We start from the raw sequence: 13770 nt of genomic DNA, 5'->3' as shown, positions 1-13770 counted from the left end.
CAGGCGGTGTTGCCATAGATGTCACAGCGGTACGATTTCGAGTCCCGCGGAGGGAACGACAAAAAAAATTTGCTTCGCAAATTTGACAGTTCTAACATAGTTGGGAATTTTTCAGACCTTTCGACAAGTTTACGCTATCTTCCCTGTATCAATTTGATCCGATGGAGCAGTGTAGTGAATAGAGTCGTCACATACTGAGACGTTGTATATATCATCTCTGTTGATTGCGTTTGCAGGTGAACATACTTTAAGACTTGATGATCCAAAAATTTATACAAATTTAATTCAAATAAAATGTTATGTTACGGAACGGGAGACATAAAGGAGTTGATGCCTAAAGCTTTATAAAGTGTAGAAGTAAAGGTACAAATGTAGACATTATTAACAGGAAAAAGTGGGCGACCGCACCAGTGCAACTATCCAACGAATTATTTTGTCTTCATATTTACATCGGGAACTGCAGATAAATATATATATGCCTCCTTAATTTATAGCTTCAATTCTTAATTTATGTTAAGACATAAACTATGTATAAAACACTTCTCTGGCCGATTCTAGAACGCCAAACCATAAAATGTTTAAATTACATGTATGATATGGTCATATAAATCCTTTCACCTGCAAAATATTGTGTTATCGGAAGTCCATTCATCTAACCTATCAAATACAAAAAAACACACACAACAGAAGAAAAATAAATCAATTTATCCTACGTTGTATGTTTATCTGACAAACAGACAAATCAGATAAACATACAACGTAGAATAAATTTATTTCTTTTTCTTCTGTTGTGTGTGTTTTTTTTTTTTGTATTTGATAGGTTGTTTGTAAATTTGTTTATTTCTTTTGTAAACAGATATGTTTTTTTTTATTTTGTTTAAAGCGAAGATGAAATATATTGTTTTCATTTAAAATTTTGAGTTTACTTAAGGTAGATGATTTCATTTCTTCTAGTAGGTTCTACAGAGCCTTACATACCATCATTCTTTATTTTGTATACTGTAAGGGATTATTGTAAAGGCAATCCCGAACCGAACCAGTATCAATAACTTCCATTATTAAACACAAGGCTAATCGTAGTTTTTTTCTAAGATAGCGGTGACCAAGAAGTCACTCAAATAATAGCGCCCAAATATGTACGAAAATGGCTTTATCTTTCTTACCCATAATTCCTTACCAAAACTATACACTTCATTTCTTAAATATGTAACTATGCTTGACAAATTGTTTGTTTTTCTTATTGTAGGTAAACAAACTGAAAGATGGCAAATTCCATAAAATGTATATTTTCGATACAACCATTTTATCTGACACCATAAGACAAAGTCAATATCCATTGAAACGAGAAATTCAAAAATAAATAACAAGTAAGAATCAATCGGTAAATTTTATAACCCTATTTGTCGAATTGTCTAGAGCGCTGGACTTAGAGCAGACGGTGTTGCCAAATATATCAGGACCGATTCGTTTACCGTGTCATCATTTTCTTCTTTCGTCTACCTCGAACGTAAAATAATTTTAGGAGCAACTCAACGGGAGTCTTTTCCTCGAAAAGCAGAGGATACTGGTGCACTTGATTCATGCTTCCAGTTTTTAGTGGAGGGCAGATTGCTCATATAAGTTTGTTTTTATATGCCTGTAATGTTGATAATTGCATGTTCTTTTTTGTGAGTATCTATTTCTTCAGTCTAATCGTTATCACTGCATTATATTTTTATCACTTGCTTTGATTTTAACAAACAAAGCTATGTTTTGTCGCTGCTAGAACAATAAGCACAAACATCAGATTCAAAGATTTTTTGTGATCAAAAGTAATTTGCAAAAATGTATATTGATTTTTTACCGAATTTTATGTTATTAGTTTGGGATGTATGGCGGACGGATGGGCTTGTCATACATTGTCCATGCAACAACCTGATATGTGCATTATATTGAGCAGATTATTTTCAGACTTGGATATAACGTATGTGTGACAAAATAAAGATCAACTTTGATATTTAAAAAAATATTTTTTTTTGTTATATAAATAGGGATTATCACTTTTGTCATATTTGCGACAAAAGCTTTATTTTTTCGTTTGGCTATATATTTCTTTTATATTGGGGAATGTAGATGTAACTTTATAAAAAAAAATCATTGTATGTCAACCAAAATTAGTGAAATCTGGGTTTCTGATTTATTTCATTTCAATGTGCATATTATATTGGTTGATTCATGCTTTGTGTTAAATAACTGATAACGAACTATGATAATGAATATATTTTATTGACTGATAATTTCCGTATATATATATATAAAAAAATGAAGACACAAATCTTATTTTACGTTGAAAAAGTGAGTTCTCTTATCGACATAAACTTCTTTTAATCTACACATATTTTTTCTGTCGGATTTTTCGATATTCAAACGCATATAACAAAAATAATAATGATAATGATGATAACACTAATCTTGACAAATTATTGTGATGCTGAACTTCCCTACTGCACTAAATGTCTTTGAAAATGAACATGAAGTAACACTCGTTGTTGTGCTAGATATACCGAAACATGTACAGGAAGTTTATATTGAAGAGCAACTAAATTTACTCACAACGTTTGCCCTTACTATATTAAGTCATATGTCAAATTTGAAATCAATCCGTCTATTCGAGCTGAGATTTTCTCTATTATTCTATACAGTGAAAGGTAGGAAAGTTCAACAAAACAGAAAATTATATCGGACACCAACCAAAATTGTTTACATGTACCATGTATGCACCATCTATATACATCGCATACCAATATGAAATAAGTCTATCTACTTGGGTTTTTGTGACGAAACATTTGCAGAACAGATTGACAGGCTAATAGACAGACAAGGTGGTACCAATATACTATCAATTCGTTGAGTGGGGTATATTTTTTTAACGTACGTATGTTTTTATCTTAAATTAACCCTAAAACATTGATTGACGCAATTTACAATAAACATAAAAACAAACAAAGTTAGTCAACGTATTTAACAACATTCGTATCAGAGAAGCTTTTAAAAGGTGGATCTATCAAAAAGCATGACTTGGTTAATTGTTTGCACAACAGGACAATACATGTTAAGGTTATATCATACTAAAGTCTACAAAAATGAAAAATTAAGCTCAAAATATGTTTACTCAGTATTAAACAAAAAAGACTCCAGCTGAAAAATATTTACTTACATTGATTTGAATTTGTTTTTGTCGTTTATATTTTGGGGAAAAATGCATATCAAATTAAAACAGTTTGTGTTACCTTGGTGGTAACTTGCCAAATAAACTTGCATATTAAGATACTTACATATATATATAGAAGGAAATAGGTTATTAGGGTAATATTTTAAACTCATACAACCATAATATGCATACTCTGACCTACTTAAGTTCATTTTCTAGAGATAAACAAGATGAACATGTACCAGACTATTAACATATACGTAAAATAGTATATTATTTTTCTATCAAAAAAATTTCTAACATATATCAGATAGTTCTGAAATGAATGCTTTAAAGTGGTCAACGACTTGACTGTCTTTTGTTGAGAAGGTATATTGCCGCCTTCGTCCTGTGATATACATAATATGAGTTCCTGAAAATATAAGAACAATGAATTACAAACCGCAAAAGACAATATGGTAAATATAAATAGCTAGATAGTAGCAATTTTATTACATGTATAAATATATAACATATATATATATAAACATATAAAATGCATGATCTCTACGGTAATGCTAAAAACCGTATGATATACTAAAAATCCAGAGTTGATATAAACACCATTTGGTGTTTTTATTATTCACAAATCTACTACGGGAAATGTGTCAAACATGTTTGCAAAATGTGCATTAACAACTGTTTGTGTTTACTAGCAGAATGAAATTATGAATTATTTACATCGGTAAAAAAAATTAAACCAAATTATCAAAAGAGAAGGCCAATTCAGAAACACCAAATCCAAGTACATGGCCAAAACGTTAAAATAAGTAACTGTGACAATGTACATACACAATGTATTGTAGCGAACAATACACAATGCAATTATAGGAAGTGATATCAGGTACTCTTGAAGGGTAAGTACACCCTGTTATGCCAGTGGCACGCCTCACACTATATAATAAGAAAGTTACCATTCGTTTCAGCCAATGATATGTGCTTCATTTCCTTGAAATACACTGTTTTCGACAATTTATCTTTGTTTCTTCCCCAAGATAATCGACAATTTGTCCCAAAGCCCTCAATGGTAACCCAAACAGGGTGGCTCCATCCTCCTTTTGTACGCTTAAAAAAAGATCCTGTGAAAAGCAAAGAGAAAATTATTTGTCTTTTTTTAACTGTACAGCATGATTGTGTTGGTTTATGATCGTTATTACATGTAACTCACACTAAATTGTACCAAATTTATTAATTCAAAGACTTTTCGCTTTAAATATGCAAATTTATCGTAAATTGTTACTCAACTTTTTAAGTATAAATACAACACAGAAAGGAGGTGATTCATCAGATCTTATAATTATCAATGACACTGTATAAATACATTTGTTAGGTCCTAAAAAAACTCTTCCTAAGTTCATTTCTTGAAATATTTTTTGACTTGTTATAGTGTAAATATTTTGGTGGAAAGTTTTCCTGTACTTTTCCTGTAGTAAAACATAACCAAAATCAAAGTGGGCAACTTTTATTTTTTTTAACTTTTATGTGTTTTTTTTTACTTTTATTTTTGAAGGATTTCTAATAAAAAGATATTTGGGACCTCCTATAAATCTTAAAATATTTTTCGACTGGTTATAGAATACAAATTCTAGCGGGAAGATTTCCCGTTCTTTTTTAAATTAGAACATAATCTAATTTAAAGTTTTAATATATCCAGTAAACTACTTTCATTATCTCTTACATTTCCTACTACAGTTTCTCTGAGGCCCATAGAAGGATTCGCAATGAAAAAAAAATATTTGGGATTAAGGAAAGCATGAATCACCCATTAGAATCATCTGCCTGGTTTTAAGGCGGAGCTGCACTTAATTAATTTTGCATATATTTGTGGTAAAATTTATGTGTTACCAAAGTATAGAAAATTTTACTTTTTTCCAGCTAAATTAGTCTGGGATATTAAACAATTAATTACCACTCATGTAACGTGTTTTGAAAACGCGTTAAAATAATTAAATGAAATATTATTCACAAATTTCGTGAAGTGCATAATTGGCAATTTATTTCTATAATTTTCTATATTTTGAAAATCTGGAAAGCAGAATATATTATTTGCATTAGCAGTTGGTAAAACATAATGCCATTTGGTTTTAATAATTTCCTATTTAGCTCAAAGGTCTCTTCATCATGCTTTTCCAACTGACCAAATATGTATAAATGATGGGTGTTTGCTATCTTTTGATGTTGTCAGAAAGAACATACAACACTGCACATAAGACAATCACTAAAACCAAATGTATTCCACTCCAGCTTGGGAAACTAAAAAACGGAATTACCTGCTGGGTTTCCATTGTTATATCTGTTCTGCTGTTCGTGTTCGTTATTGTTTGTCAATTCTGTGTGATGGTTGATGCATTGTTGGACATCCCTCACATTCAGATTTTTCTGTATGTTTGGTATGCTCTTAAGTTCATCTCTGATTGAGTGCGTACCCACTAACACATCTACTGTTGTTTCTGGATTTTCTATAAATGTTTTTATCATTTCCACCACAATATCTAACATAATGTTAGCTTTTTGTTTGTCAAAGACCAAACTGCTGTAAGCTATTTCGAATTCAAGATAGTTTTTCTCTAAATTGTACCAAACAAGCAATTGCGTTTCCATGTAGTAGTTCCCAGTAACCATTCTTTTCAGTTTCATGTTTTTAAGTCGGTCAAGAGATTCGTCCATATCCTGTTGGTAGTCCATTGACAATTGATGTCGATAAACGGAAGACAGTGTGTCGTCTTCAATAAACTCGACAATATCACCGAATGGCAAAAGACCATTTTCTAACGCATCTGTCAAAGACTGCTTGTTCATATTGATGATAGATAATAAGGACATTGTTTTATCTACTTCAGCATACAGTGGTATAAGATTTGCAAAACGTCCGACATAACCTTTATATTCTGGGAAATGAATTCTCATGTCCATATTCATAAAGATGGCAACAATATCAGAACGTAGCTGTTGGTATAACAATACATGGTACAGACTTATGACAACTTCTGATAGTTTTACCTTATGGTGTTGCATTGCCTTTCGTAGTTGATCCACCATTGTTATAGGAATGATATGGTTCACAGTTTCCACTCGGTATGGATCCAAATCTTCTTTTTGCAATCCAGAAATTGACATTGACTTGATTTGTCGAGGCGTACGATTTTTCCAGTAAACCCTGAGTTGACTTTTTTTCTTTGCTAATTGTTTGTGAAATACCGGGAAAACATCTGTCTCAAAAAAGTCTCCACTTTCTTGTGTTTTGTTGAAAAACATTTTTGTAAGGTCACTTACAAGTATACCAATTGATGTAAAATCTATTAGGAGATGGCTGAACACAATTCTTAATATACATTTGTTCGAATTGTTTGCAAATAAGGCTCGAATGGGAAAATCTTTTGATGGGTCAAACAGAAGCGGTCTCATATCCCAAGGAAGTCGCTCATTATGCTCTAAATCTTGTATATCAACGACCTGAAAATCTAACTTTGCGTCATCGGGATTAATTATAACTTTCACTATTTCAGTTTTATTTTCATTTGCTTGTATTAAAGTTCTTAACGTCGTATATTTAGTCTGCATTCGTGCCAATATTTTTTCCCACATATTTGGATCTGCGACATTTTGTGTTAACTCGAGATCTGCAAAAATTGTCAATGTAGGATCTTTTGGATTATGTATGTATGCATTATAAAGTCGTTTTTCTATTGGTGATAAAACTGTCTTTCCTTGCTTTGTCTCCTCGTTTAAAAGATTTTGTCCATTTTCCTGTATTCCAGCATAAAGAAGATTTGCAATAGTTTCAAATGTTGTTTCTTCTGAAATGAATGTTATCAAAGGTATTCTGATCCCAAATATTTCATGTATTTTGTTTGCAAAGGTCATCACTTGCATCGAGTCAATACCTAGTTCTCCAATAAGAGTCTTAGTGCTTAGGTTTTGGATATCATGAGTGAATGCTTCGCCCGCTATATTAAAAACAGTTTCTAATATTCTCTCGTTTTGTTGATCGATTGATGTATTCAAAATTGCTAAAAGTTCATCTTGGGATGACAAATTTGATGCGAGGGCCAGTTCGTCTTTTTCAATAAGAAATCCTCTCAACTTATGCTTGATAATGCTATTCGTAACTGTTGACAAAGCTTTTCCAAGTACTTTCCAATCATATATTCCATACATTACCTGAACCTCATTGTTCAACATAGCGTCTAGTAAACACTGACAGATTTGTTCAACGTCCATAGAAATGTAGCCCTGCTCCTTTAGAATTGTGTCCAAGTTGGCAGTGTTTGATCCTTCTTTCATCATCCCAAGTGCCAAAGGACCCCAATTTATACTCTGGCTGTTAAGAATGTGAAGTCGTCTATAATGTGCTAATGAATCTAAGAATGAATTAGCAGCACCATAGTTGCTCTGTCCGATGTTACCAAAGACAGATGTGACTGATGAATGCATCACAAAATAATCTAGTGGATATCTTGTTGATATCAAATGAAGATTCCATGTGCCTAGCACTTTTGGTTTCATGACCTCTGTTAATTCATCTTCAGTCATTTGCAGACTTAGTGCGTTTCTTAGAATGCCAGCTCCTTGAAATATTCCTTTTAAATGAAATGTTGATATCTTATCTATCATCGCAAATACATCACAAACGCTACTCCAGTCAGATATATCGGCTGACAGTGAATGAACTCGACATCCATGTTTTCTGGTAATTTGTTCCATATCGAGTTCTCTTTTGGCATTAGGTTTTCGCCTGGATATGCTTATCACTTCACCTGCACCTCTCGCAGCTAGTAATTTAACTATTTCCCACCCAAGACCAGTTAAACCACCGATTACTATGTAGCAGCAATCCCTTCGAAGCAGCATTTGTTTCGGAATGTTGATACCTTTCTTTGCATTATTTTGACCAGGTTTGAGCGAAATTGTTTCTCCAAGTTTTTTGGTATCATTTTGTCGAAGATGTTTTTCTCCAGTTTCTTGCAGGTATCCAATAAGATATTTGTGAATGACCGGACTAAATGAAAGCAAAACTTGTTGGTTTAAGACGTCATCAGTCTGAAGACTATTAACGTAAATGCCTTTCATCTCAATCATGAGTTTTTGACTTTGTGAAAGTATACTTGATAATGTTGTGATCGATTGTATGGAATCGATAGACATCAGTTCTTGCATGTCCTGGTTATCTAGTACCTTCAAAATAATTATATCAGTAGTTGGCTTCAATTTTGGACCCATTGAGGCATTCCGGCCAAAAACATTTTTTAAAAAGAATAGCAGTAGTTTGGCGCACAGTTCATGATCTTCGTCATATACTACAAGGGCATTATCATGTATGACCTGACCAGACAATGTATACATCAAAACAGCTTTCAACAGGACACCTGGTGAGTAGCCCTTTAAATCTGCCAATGAGTAAACACACTGACGAGGAACGACAACTGTACTCTGTACTTTCATTGGATATAAAATGACTTTATCTGCACATATTGAACTGTTGGTAATTCCCTGTCCTTTGACACTCATTGCCGTGGCTTCAAACGTGATAACATCTAATCCGACCTCTGAATTCTCCAACAATCTGAACCCACCATGGTTGACTGGTTTCATTGTCATTGCATGTAAATCAGAAGAATGTAAAAACACGTCATGAAGACTCAGAGTTTCGTGTTGGTCATTTACACATTGGTGAGGACTTTCCAGTACATAAAATGCGTCTGCTATGTCATTATGCTTGGTAGCTTTCATTTGTACTTGACAATGATGGTCTAAAGTGCCTAGTTTGTATAATCTGTCATTCAGACCCCATGAAATGCGATTCAAGGTATTAGAATGCACATGGTCATTCTCGTATACAATTTCACCAACTGCAATTGGTCTGTCTTCCATTATAGTTTTAATGAAATCTTTTGCCGCCTTAATTGAAGGATGACAATCAAGAAGTAGTATGTCGATAACAGAATCTTCCCTGACTATAGACCTCACTTGACCCCATAGTTCAGATCCACAAAGGTTGATATGGTCACATTTGTTTAGATCATATGCCTGGGTACACTCTGTAACGACAGTTATAGGGACGTACAGGCCTTTCTCTGCGAGTACTTGAACTACTGCAAGCATGAACATGCATGATAAATTCAATTTTCTGAACAAATCAGATCCTTCTATTCCGTTCGTCATCGTTAGACAAGGTATGTATAGCAGCTGAAAGGATTCTGTTTTTTCGATAACTTCCTTAATCAAAATTTTGCAGTCCCATAGATTTCTTGCTTTAATATGTATAAACAAAATTTCATTTTCTTTTGAAAGTGATTTTTCAATACACCTTACCGTTTCAGTTTCAAATGAAAATAGTAAAACCTTGTTTTTGTTGCTAATTGGTCTGGTCTTATAATCCACATCCTTCCATTTTAACTCATATTTTACAGATTGGTTTTCTGAGGTCTCCATTACATATTTGATCTTGAAGTTTTTTACCTCAGCAATGACAACTCCAGTAAGACTCAGTAAAGCCATATTATATGATGTGTATTCTTTTGTTCTTCTTGATATTTCAGCATATGCAAGCATATTACGTTCAACTCCTCTTCGAATTACAAATTTGTCTATTCCTCCAGGTAATAATTCGCCGTTCTCGGAAGAGTCTAAGGCTAATATTCCTGGTGTTTGTAAAAGCCCATCTAATACTGCCGGATGAATATGTGTTCTTTTTACATCATTCCATATCATATCTGATAAGTGCATTTTCACTAAACATTGATCTTTGTTTTTTATTGCGTCTCCTAAAATCATCAAGGGTGGTCCATAGGTAAATCCTAATTCTTTTAATTTTTCATATGTCGTTTCTGAGTTCTGAGTTTCCCGACATTCTCTTCGTAAATTTTCAATGCTTATTGTCTCCAGATGACAATTGTCACTCAAACATCTTACTTCGAAGGTGGCAATGACATCGTTTCCTCTTTTAACAGAACCGCTGATGTAATCATTTGAACAACCATGTAAGATAACATCAGCAAAGTATGATTTTTTTGCAGAAAGTTGAATAGGACGTATAAATTCGACTTGAACGCAAATATCTTGCACCCGTCTACCTGTCAATGACTGTCCAACCTCAAGGGCAACGTCTGCATAAAATGCCCCAGGAACAACAATCGATCCACTGACAAAATGTTGATAAACAAAAGGGACATTTCCTTCACTGATTGTCAACTTAAACATAGCACTTTTGTCGTGAGTTCTTGATACAAAAAGATGAGATCCTTGATATGGACCAAGGCCCTGTGTTTTTAAAAGGGAAATATCTGAAAGGAAAATACCTTTGAATGTTGGATTTAGTGGAATTTTAGGTACATCACAGACTTCCCCTTTGCAAGAAATGTACGGCCAGTCTACATTAACTTTCAACTCAAACAGTGTTCCTGCAGATTTTAAAATCGCTGATTGATCGTGTTCTTCCATTGACGACAGACATATTGCGTTTTCAGTAGAAAAAGAATCAAAAAGATGCGGACGTAGAACCGGTTTTGGGCCAATTTCCAAAAATATATTAAACTTGTCGATATGACCTGCCGTCACAATGGCTGATTTGAAAAGAACTGGATTACTGACATTTCTGTTCCAATAATTCTTGTTGAAAATCTTAAAGTCTGCTTGGATACCAGTTACTGATGATATGACCTCAATTTTATTGGCACTAACGTGCAATTCCCCTAGGGCATGTTCTAAGGCGGTACCAGCGTCATCAGTATGGTGACTGTGGTAGGCACATTTCACGTTTAAATCTTTTATAAACAAATCACCCCTCGCCTCAGTTGAAAGATGATTTCTGATCGATTGTTTTAATTCATCAACTATATCGGCATTACATGCAATAACACATGACTTTGAGCTTGCATGAACAGCAATGCATGCTTTTCCTTTGTACCGACTACAAACTGACTCTACATACTGTGTTTTGCAGTTACCGATAACAAACATTTTTCCACCTGTCACATCAGCCAAAAGTTTGGACCTAAGATATATGACTTTAACTGCTTGCTCAAGCGTAAGACAACCTGAAGCATACGATACTGCTACTTCACCCACAGACTGGCCAAGAACAGCATCTACCTGTAATCCAAAACTCTCCCATAACTTCCACAACCCTATTTGACATGTAAAAATAGCAATGTGCCCTGTGAATGGATCGCTTATCTCCTCCCCTTTTATCAAGATATCGTAGATAGACATTGGTGTAAATTGCCGTAATATGCCATCAACCTTCATGACAGTGTCCCGGAAGAGGTCATTTATTGTCAAAAGTGTTTTGCACATCCCCTTCCATACTGTTCCAACTCCACAAAATACAGCAATTATTCTGGGTTGTTTAGTTTTTGTGGTATAGTCTGCCGATTCATGAATGTTTTGTTCCACCTTTGATTTCAATTCATCCATGTTCTCTGCCAAGATTGCTACTCTTAAGCTGTAGTGATTCCTTCGGCAAAGTGATGTATAAGACACATCACACAGGTTATACTGATTTTTGGAAATATCTGTCAAAAAAGTATTCAAAACGTTTCTTAGTCCAGAAACCTCCGAATGTGACAGAAGTACTATATGCTTTGAGCAATTGCATTTAATTGTTCTACTTGGTTTTTGATAATCCTTTACTATAGCGTGGGCATTAGTTCCACCAAACCCAAAACAATTGATACATGCCAGTTGTGTTCTTCCAGCTGCACTGTCCCAAGGAAATGAATTCACTGGGATTTTAAATCGGAATCTTTGAAAGTCTATTTTTGGATTTGGTTCTGTAAAATGCAAAGAAGGAACAATTGTTTTGTTTTTCATCATAAGAAGGACTTTAATAAGGCTGGCTACTCCGGCGGCCGATTCTAAGTGACCAATATTAGTTTTCACAGAGGCAACGTGTACCATGTTTTTATCCTTGTTAATCTTTGATTTCCTACCGACGAAAAATCTACCAAGAGTATTAATTTCAATCGGATCCCCAACTGGTGTTCCAGTGCCTGTCAAAAACAAAATTAGTACATTTATAGTGGGTAGAACAAACGTTCGACATTTCAGTCGTTAGATGTGCCATCCACTGCCTGATTCTTAGACAGAATAATACTTAAAATGTCACTAATATGTCCTGAAAAAGTGACCTAGTTCTAATTGAAGAAGTACTCATTAATATAGCAGACTTAAAAGGTTCAGTGAACCTATTTATTAGAGTGTCTCGAAAAGGCTCTTCTATTAAAGCCTGTTTATCTTAGTGTTAGTAAACGAATATACGATACCAGTATTATAGCACTGAATAGGATATAAACCAGTAATTTTGAGTAATGAGCGCTACAAGACGAAAAACAATTTCTGAACTCTGACAAAATTCTAAGATGTTTGTGATTTCATCACTTTCAATGGCTCTGATTGGAGTAACCATAGAAAATAGGAATATTCTCTGACTTAAGTATTTATTTTAACTTTTGTGGCGTCGGGGCCTGAATTAAGGTCTTGATTGTTTTCATTAGTTCGTCTTAGGACATACTCAATGTACCAGGAATAAAGTGCATGCCCTAAACGTCTACGTTTATTCAAAGCAACAAATACAATTTTGTCAGGTTGCTTTTGTCAGTTTTTCTTCACTCTTTTGTTGTTCATCAGCTACAGCGAACTTTGACCCGAAAATTTTAGAGACCCGGATGTTGATACCCGGCAGTAAATAAACATGCTATGAACAAACAAGTCAATCAATCTTGTAAAAATGATATAGTATAGTGTAGCATTGTACTTTACAAATTTGAATTCAAACTAATGATTAGAAGCTGTGATTGCGAATTTGACACAAAATACATCACAAAATGTAACATCATTCGTAAAATAGATTCACAATGTGAATAATATCGATAATTCACATAAAACTTTTTCTTACCGTGAGCTTCAATTACATGAATATCACCCGGGTCAACCCTGTTTTCTGAATATATACGTTTTAGTAGTTCTTCCTGTTGTGAAGATGATGGGGCTGTAATGGGTGTAGCCGTGTGACCATCTTGGTTACAGTCTGTTACTATTGTAGACCAAATCTTGTTCATGTCAAGTTTTGCCTTATCAAAAGTAATTGAAATGATATTTAGTAACCTATAAATTACACTAAATGTAACAACTTTTGTTATCTAATTGTTCCTGGAAAATATAATATTATGATATTATGATATAATTATGTGATGATTTCTGTATAAGCCTGAACTGCAATCAAATGTAATTAAAGCTGATCGAAGACAAAAAAAAGCCCAGCCCAATACCGAAATCATTAAGTAATAATATTTTTACTAATTAACAAAACAAACACATGAAATGAGGAAATGATATTAAGATGCTAAACTAAAGGTATCTTTAGATATGATTTCATAAATGGACACAGATTGAAGTAAAGATTATTACAGGTGATAATTCTATTGTTTACGAATAAATGGGTGTGTCGAACTCATATGCATCATGATCACAAGGAAGAGTTGTTGAAGAATGCTCCCTAACTTTTTTCTGTATTGGTCTGGGTCGGCAATCTATATCATATG

General features: G+C 33.8%; 1 protein-coding gene across 2 annotated transcripts in view; it reads right to left on the bottom strand.

Annotated features, from left to right (window-relative positions):
* Nucleotides 1–2246: 2246 nt before the first annotated feature.
* Nucleotides 2247–13770, bottom strand: part of LOC148596825 (uncharacterized) — a 30498-nt gene continuing 18974 nt past the window's right edge. For both annotated transcript variants that reach the window (XM_088564300.1, XM_088564301.1), the window contains 4 exons: nucleotides 13125–13299; nucleotides 5500–12219; nucleotides 4144–4308; nucleotides 2247–3602 (listed from right to left, as the gene is read on the bottom strand). In XM_088564300.1, coding sequence (XP_088420426.1) covers nucleotides 3487–3602; nucleotides 4144–4308; nucleotides 5500–12219; nucleotides 13125–13299 — 7176 coding nt within the window. In that variant the 3' untranslated portion in view covers nucleotides 2247–3486. The remainder of the gene's footprint in view (nucleotides 3603–4143; nucleotides 4309–5499; nucleotides 12220–13124; nucleotides 13300–13770) is intronic.

Source organism: Perna viridis, chromosome 15 (assembly GCF_037379345.1).
Source record: "Perna viridis isolate PV_CMFRI_1.1 ecotype Kerala chromosome 15, ASM3737934v1, whole genome shotgun sequence".
Taxonomy (NCBI): Eukaryota; Metazoa; Mollusca; class Bivalvia; order Mytilida; family Mytilidae; genus Perna; species Perna viridis.
The sequence above is the reverse complement of the archived record's forward strand: the minus strand, read 5'-3'. Positions and strand labels throughout refer to the sequence as shown.